The sequence below is a fragment of the Haliotis rufescens genome, unplaced genomic scaffold, assembly GCF_023055435.1.
Source record: "Haliotis rufescens isolate VD_foot unplaced genomic scaffold, xgHalRufe1.0.p SCAF_8, whole genome shotgun sequence".
Classification (NCBI taxonomy): domain Eukaryota; kingdom Metazoa; phylum Mollusca; class Gastropoda; order Lepetellida; family Haliotidae; genus Haliotis; species Haliotis rufescens.
The window spans coordinates 30,883,910-30,892,337 of NW_025964372.1; the positions used below are offsets into that span (position 1 = coordinate 30,883,910).

At 39.1% G+C, this 8,428-nt stretch overlaps 1 protein-coding gene across 1 annotated transcript; it reads right to left on the bottom strand.

Annotated features, from left to right (window-relative positions):
- Nucleotides 1–849: 849 nt before the first annotated feature.
- On the bottom strand, nucleotides 850–7,921 carry LOC124145486 (calcineurin subunit B type 2-like). Its single transcript, XM_046515264.2, has 7 exons — nucleotides 7,855–7,921; nucleotides 5,956–6,009; nucleotides 5,545–5,681; nucleotides 3,858–4,010; nucleotides 2,327–2,373; nucleotides 1,736–1,778; nucleotides 850–961 (listed from the first exon to the last, which is right to left on the bottom strand). Exons 1-7 carry the CDS (start codon nucleotides 7,890–7,892, stop codon nucleotides 924–926), a joined length of 510 nt encoding a protein of 169 aa, XP_046371220.2. The 5' UTR covers nucleotides 7,893–7,921; the 3' UTR covers nucleotides 850–923.
- Nucleotides 7,922–8,428: the final 507 nt, after the last annotated feature.

An 8,428-nucleotide genomic window follows, 5' to 3' on the forward strand; every position in this document is an offset into this window, starting at 1 on the left:
ATGCTGGAAAAATCATTTGTCCTCAGGTTATAATACAAATTCGTTTGAGCTCAGTTATTAAAAATATTCATTTGAACTCAGGTTAATAAACACATTCGACCCGTGAAGATCCGGGATAGAATATATCTTCAGCAACCCATGCTTGCCGTAAAAGGCGACTTTGCTTGTCGTAAAAGGCAACTAACGGGATCGGGTGGTCAGGTTCGCTGACTTGGTTGATGCATGTCATCGTGCCGTAAAAGGCGATTATGCTTGTCGTAAGAGGCGACAAACGGGATCGGGTGGTCAGGCTCGCTGACTTGGTTGATGCATGTCATCGGTCCCAATTGCGTGGCTCGAGGCTCATGATGAGAATTACTGGATTGTCTGGTCCAGACTCGATACACATATTATCATATTGGCAGACGGAAAACACACTTAACCTCTCCCCTCGATTAGAATCACCCATATTTTTTTTCTGAATTTGGAGACCTGCATAACTCGAGGCTTTCTTCTTATATTAGCTGACACTCTCTGATTAGACGGTGTTGAACCAAACTCACTCACTCTAAAATACCACTTAGATTGAATGGGTGCCTGAGTGAACGAGGGTTGGGCTAACGCTACTCTGAAGGGTGTTTCAGTTATATCGCGGCGTTTTAACGATGAGGGAGAATGGAGTGGAGCAGGGTCATGTTCCACAAAGCGACATAGCTACGGCTATCATAAACATACACGTGTGTTAAAGTATGGGACTAATGATCATCCTAGCCCTATGATTGCTTTGTGACACGCAGCCCAGGTCCTTTGATACAGCTTAGATCCCACGGGGATAATTCTTTCCTCTATTGATATTACAAAACACAGTTGTATATTTGTATATTCTTTATTCGCCTTTATCTGGGGATCATTAAGTCCAAACTAAAGACTCTCCACTGGTTGATTCAGGTGGAAGCAGCTTTGGTTGTATGTACATGTGCCTCTGTTGACAAAACACACAACACATAAGTTGAGCACAGACATTCTTAACTCACTCAGATCCAATCGGCTTATTCCGCTACGCTTTACCTCGGGCAGCAATGGAGTAGTGACATTGCACCATTTCACCAATGCATATAGACCGACCCCTCCACGTATGGGTCGTACATCAGGGTCGTCCATTTTGAAACAAGTTTCTTTTATAGTTGACAGAAGTTGGTTTTATGATTTAATGTCTAGCAATATCGGCATAAGTGTCACAAATTCTCACCATATTGAGTTTTTGTTAAGTGATAGCCATGTGAACAAATGAAATTAGTGACTTTGGTTTGCGATTCATGTCAGTGTATCTATATGTAATCCTCCCAATGCCTGTTCCATCACCTATGTATATACTATTGATTAAGTTAGTTACCCTTGAAGATCCGGGGTAGAATAGGTCTTCAGCAACCCATTTCTGCCGTAAAAGGCGACTATCGGGATCGGGTGGTCAGGCTCGCTGACTTGGTTGATGCATGTCATCATGTCATAATTGCGTGGATCGATGCTCATGATGTCAATAACTGGATTGTCTAGTCCAGACTCGATTATTTACAGACCGCCGTCATAGAGCTGGAATATTGCTGAGTGCGGCGTAAAACAACAAACAAATCGATTAAGTAAGTGTGTGATTATATCCTACAGATGCAGCAATACCGTGCCAAGAATTACCAACATTAGTCTCTTGTATGTACGAATCAATCTTTCCTTGTCAGTTTGAACTTTCATATTTACTCACGGTGGCTGTGGTGTTGAAGGTCTTTAATTACGTGCTGGTAAACCTAAATAGGAAAATATACACGCGTCAAGGACATAGTATAATATTATTTATTATACATAAATTATGGGTTTAAAAACACATCCTATCCAGATATTCTCTGCTCAAAGCATGTAGTCATATGCTCTTTTGAAGACGATAATCTTGAGAGGTTATTGCAAGCTGCTGATATCCTAGGATCTAGTGACATCCACTCATTCCATCGAGCAGCGCCAGAACTGCTACAGGTCCTGTTTCCATACATTGTTGTTCGGGCTGGTCTCGCCACCATCAGTGCAGATCGTATGTTCATATATCTACTGATTTGTCTGTTATTCCATATCTCATTGTATACACTTTTGCTGATGTCATTCACATGGTTTCTCAACTGAATGTTGAATCAATGATCATGCCCAGATTTCTTGCGCGACTAGTTGGTTGAACCATACAGTCCCCAACTCGCACACTGGGAAGTTGAACCCTGGGATGCATTAGTTTTGAACTGATGATCAAAATGTCAGGTGGAATATAACTAGACTGAATGAAACCAAAATGTGTATCTCACTTTCTTACCGTCTTATATTCGTGGATATATTCTCTGATGGTGATGGTACCGTCGTCTTAAAATATGAAAAAGAGCAAATGCAGGATTATTTATAGTAAATTTCGGCTTTTGTGCTCGGGTAGCCACTTATATTTTGTTTGGAAGCAGACAAATACCTGGTAGTAAACTGTGGGACAATGTAGTCAATGGCCTAAGTAACCATTTCTTCAAATAAACGTTAGGGCCCGTTACACAAAGACTCCTCAGCACTATGGCTGGTTATCTATATAAACAATGTTATGTGCTGCCAAGACATGGTCTCAATTTCAAAAGGGTTAAAACTAAATAAGTATTTACAAAATGTTTAAGCCTGTGTTGATACTTATTATTTCAAGATTGCATTTTGCATTCGATTGCGAATGTCCTAAGTCCCTTTCTTCTTTCATTTCTTTTCATCAATGAATTGATCACTAAAATTAAATCTTCATGTACAAATAATATGCAACTGCTTCCTGATCTTGTTGAAATATTTGTATTTCTCGTTGCTGATGACTTGGTATTATTGATATACTTGGTTATTTTACTCAAAAGAAAAATGGAAAAATCAATTTATTGTTAATTGCATTCAGAAGTTAATCTTGAGAATACCAAATGTCTTGTTTTACAAAGGGTGCCAATTTATCTTGTCTTTGTGCATCAATTTATACAAATTTGAAGTGGCATAAACCAGCAGAACATGTAAGCCAACACTATCCCGTCGATGTAAATTAGAACAATTGTCATACGATGCATATTTTAAAATATTTTATTGTTAGACACTGCCCATTCTAGTGTGCTGATAGAGGGTCATCATAAACACGAATGTTCAGAAAAGTTCTAAATTGGAATAATGCTGAGTGTAGCGTTAAACAACAACAAACATGACAAGAATTGGGTATTGTGGACTAGAGGTGCTAAGGTGACTGACCATACAACGAGGAGTCTAGCTAAATGAAAATTACTCCTCAAGTGTAACAGTTGATCAGAGTGAATATGACCATTAATATCAGTAACCAGTATTTCAAGAACATTTTCAAGAACCGCATATAGACCAACTAAATGTACCTGTGATTGCAATGTAACAACGAAAATATAGCATATGCTACTGAAATAAGGTCACCATTACCTACATGTATACCCTTATTATTAGTTTGGCATCATTTGTCATAAATATGAACAATGGCAAGCATATACACCTACATTGTGACTGTGACGCAGGTCATTACCGTCCTGTCCAGAGGACAGACCCGCTCCAAGTATGACATGTTGGTTGGTTGGATTGTTATTTAACGCCGCACTCAGCAATATTCCAGCTATATGACGGCGGTCTGTAAATAACCGAGTCTGGACCAGACAATCCAGTGATTAATATCATAAGCATCGATCCACGCACTTTGGATCGATGACTTGTATCAACAGTCAGCGAGCCTGACCCCCCGATCCCGTTAGTCGCCTTTGTCGGCAAGCATGGGTTGTTGATGACCTATTCTGCAGACTGAATTTGAAACAAGATATACTTACGGTCAGTGTCGTAGATCCTGAAGACCCTGTTTGTCTCTCCCCGGGTAAGGACATTGTCGTGGTCATGGTCAACGAACTTGAAAACCTCTCTCGCAACGGCCTTGTTAGTATGAGTGCCATGCACGTACTCATGGAGGGTCAGTTTATGGTCATCTACAGGCAACAAACACGTATGAGGGGAGAATATACTCAGCGTGTACTTTGTGACGTTAGAGGTCCGCATTTATAATTAAGTGTTGCATTTTAATGTGGGATTGGAAAGAAATTTTATGAAGCTGAAGATAGAAGATGAAATAATGTTTCAGAGTTTAACGCCATGGACCGCTCCGCCAATCTTGAAATCGTGATTGAAAAGCAAGACCCACATATAATGAACACTGAAGCATTCACAAAATATTTGAACAGCAACAATGTATTACATGAACGATTGTCTAAAGACGAAGGACGTCTTTACCACTATGAAAGTAAAAGTTGAGACATTTGCAAAAACATAAGTATGTCTATCCACAATGGTAGAATTGGACAGAACAAATGTATAGATCAAGTGACATGCAAGGGTACTAGTGTGATGGACTATTCCATACCATGCTATTCCCTACATATCCAACCTCCAGGTGTTTGAATTTGACTCTTTATCCTCAGATGCTCACTGTGCAATCTCACTTATCTACCGAAATAGTGTTAATAAAAAATAAACAGTGGCATTTAGAAAATGGAACAAACAACTTTAAAATGAATGCGGTGCCTCTATTAACATTAATGACATTAACTCAATGAATCAACATTTGGAAGAACTTAATTACCTAAATTATATTGTGGACAAACTGAGTGATACTTTTCTCACAGTTGCCGGGAAAACATTTCGTATATATAGTATAAGGAAAAAGGCAAATATAAAGCATGTGAAGACAAACAGGATATGGTTTGGTAAACATTGTACAACTGCAAGAGGAAAATATTACAAAGTCAGATGTAGAAAAAAACCCAGCTCAGTATAAAATGGGGTAATCAATGAGAACAGAAACACATGAATCCCCTTCCCAGAGACATTTTTCAACAGAAGTTAAACAATGTCCATAAGAGCGACAGTAAATTATTTTGGAAACTGTTAAAGTGAGCGTTGAAAGAACGTCGAATATGGATAAACTATTTTTTATTTGGAAGAATGAGAAAAATGAAAATGCGCAGTATATAAATGATATCAACATTAATCTAAGCTCCAGATATACAACTCTGAATCAAGGTATAATCTCATCGGAGGCAGCCACTGTTATGACTCAACATAGCGATTGGAAATGATCATTAACGAATATACATCATTATGTTAAGAACCTATGAACTGCTTCTTAACAAAATATTCGACACAGGACATCTCCGTAATACATGGCTTCAAGGAAGAATCAGTTCAATTTAAAAAAAATATAGGCTAATACAAAACCTTAGAGAATAACCGTCCTGTTACCTAAGTCAGCTGTTACCGTGACATTCAATCATCGAGTGAGGTCAGACCAGAAAAAGCTGTATTCAGTTTGTCTATATATTTACCATTATAACAACTTATTCAATATACCTGTAGTGCGAAACATGTCTAGAGTTAATGACTCTTAATATGAGTGAAGTTCTTTGTGAAGGCTAAATGGTATCTAAGAGAAAAAACAACTTTCATTTAGATAAGAACTTCACTCACGGTCAGTGTCGTATTTATCAAAGATTTTGTAGAATTCGGACACTTCAAGTTGTCCGTTACTGTCCGCGTCGACTGCGTTGAAAGAAGTAGTGATAATAGCAAGCAGGTCCAGGGTTGTCGAAGCTCCGGGTTGGGTGCTGAAAGTTGAATGTTGACGAAAATCTCCAGCGGGAGGCGAATATCTAGGTTACAGCACTCAATGCCCCAATAAAGATTTGAAAATGTTTTATGGTTGACATGTGGAGTGAATGACATTTAAATTGTACCCTATGCTCCCACATGCATGTTGCCCCAGTCAGGTGAACAATTGACTTGACTTTCGTATGAACATAGAGAACATGGAAAGAGTTTGCGCTTTTATTAGGATGACACAATTTAATCCCTTTAGGAGACACAACGTGCAGCACTTACGTTGGAGCACCTAGCGCACCTGCCAAGAGCGTTAGCACAATAATACCCAGCATTCTGAAAACAAAAAAATAATTGATACTCACAAAGCCCTAAAGTGATGGCTTGGTTACTTGGTGTATTATCCATTAGAAGGAAGGAAATGAAGAAACACGTATATGTCAGCAGTAGATCGACAAGAACAAACGAGACATTCATTAAAGTATGCATCGTTACAAAAGTAAGGTAAATGTTACAGATCCACAACAAAACAAAATAGAATAAAGCTAAGAAATACCTAGCATAATTCATGAACTACTACAAAGATGATCAAAGCATTTAATTTAAGCACATTATCACAATTTATGATACAGGCCAATTTGTATTTGAGACAAGTTATCCCAAACGACAATCTTATAATAAGCGAATACTTAATTCCTTGATCCATGGACAAGTGTCTCTAAACATGGCGACCATAGATATATTTACATCAGAATCTTTAACAGTTCGAAACAATTTGTCAAAATTGAACGCAAATTTCATCTGGAGTTTACAAAGGAAACACTATGCGAAATTCGGGATTTCCTCAAAGATAAAATCTATGTGACTGCTTACATCATATTTCCTACGGTTTTTGAAACGTTTACATCGCTTTTATGTACAAAATGCCGATATCAGCCTACAAGTAAACAAATCTGGTCCGAATCGAATACATCGCCATCCGATAGCAATTCCTAGTTTTACCCACCATCAAGCATGGGTGTATACTTTCTTTTGCCGACAGTTTGTGCTTGACAATGAACATTTCATCACAAATGCAGGTACATACATTTACAAATACATAAAGGAGGTTCATCCTCGTCCGTCTGTGACTTTATGTCGAGTGAACTCGACCGATTGCCGATTTTGGGTTTAAATTAAAACAAACCCGTTTCGATGACTACTTTGTTGTCCCATTTTTGAGGAGTGACAAGTGAGGAGTGACTATCCAAGCGTCAGCAATATGTGACCTTCTCACGGTCACATACTGCAACGAAAACACGTTAACCCGGGGACGCTGTCTTCAATGTGTATATCAGATGACTGAGTGTGTGATTTGTTTGTTTGTTGTTTAACGCCGCACTCGCAATATTCCAGCTACATGTATATGACGGTGGTCTGTAAATAATGGAGTCTGCACCAGACAATCCATTAACTATCATCATGAGCATCGCGCAAATGGGATATGATGACATGCATTAACTAAGTCAGCGCGCCTGACAACCCGACCCCGTTGGTTACCTATACGACAAGCATAGTCGCTTTTTTATGGCAAGCATGGGTTGCCATAGACCTAATCTATCCCGGATTGTCACGCATCTTTTAACAACTGTGCAATGTGACACAATATCGCATCGACCATTCAGAATTGCCTACAATTGCTAGAATTTGCAGGTTCAATTATCGGGTAATCATACAACGAATGTTTCTACCATTAACTTAATAGCCAATCCAATACACGCTGTCAGGTACGATGACACACAATCAACCAAGTCACAGCTTGACCAACCGATCTATTAAGTCGACTCTTACGAACAGCACAGGTTACTTGGGAACATTTCTCACCCACCGTCATCAGGGTTTCGTTATGCTTCAACATAAATGGTCCAGTGAGGTGGCATAGAGATCAACGCGGTCGCTCGCCACCCCAAACGCCCGCGTTCGATTCCCCCACATGGGTACAACGTGTCAAGTCCATTTCTCGTGTCCCCCACCATGATATTGCTAAATCAGCGTAAAACCATTCTCAGTCACCCACTTAACAGTTACACAATACACATACTCCTCATACATGTACACACTACACATGTACACCGCCTTTGTAGCACATAGTTTCACGCAGTGAGGCTATACAGGCAGAATCAGCTAAAACGATTTACTTACTTGTGTTCAGACAATGTTGTCGGGAAAGAGAAAGACATTTACCCCTTGAGGACATTATAAAGGTTTTTATTTGATAAGATAAGGTTATTTTCAGATCGGAATGTAACAACAGTGTCAGTGGGACAGTTCGTGTTTTTTTCACGAGACATTTTTCATGACTCTTGCTCGCTTGCCAACACGTGTTTTGAAATAAGGAAAAATGTGCTATCTCCGATGTGGTATGACAGTGTGGTGGAAAAATGCAACCTGTTTTGTTGTATACCAGACGAGTCATGCCATGTTTAGGAGTGGTGTGATTAGACAGGAATGTACTGTGTGAAAGGTTAAGATTTTTACCACGCTTACGACAATTGTACAAGTCTCTGTAAAAACTCTGATCAGTTCTGAATTGAAAAAGGCAACATTACCTTATGTGCAACAAGGAACAGTTCAATTATGATATCTATTAATGGTGTAGTTTTGATCCCTCCAATGGCAATTACCTAATACAAAACAAACTATTACAAGGATGTGTCTATTTACTGACGCTATTCCCTTGTGGGGGAATCAAACCCGGGTCTTCAGCGTGACGAGC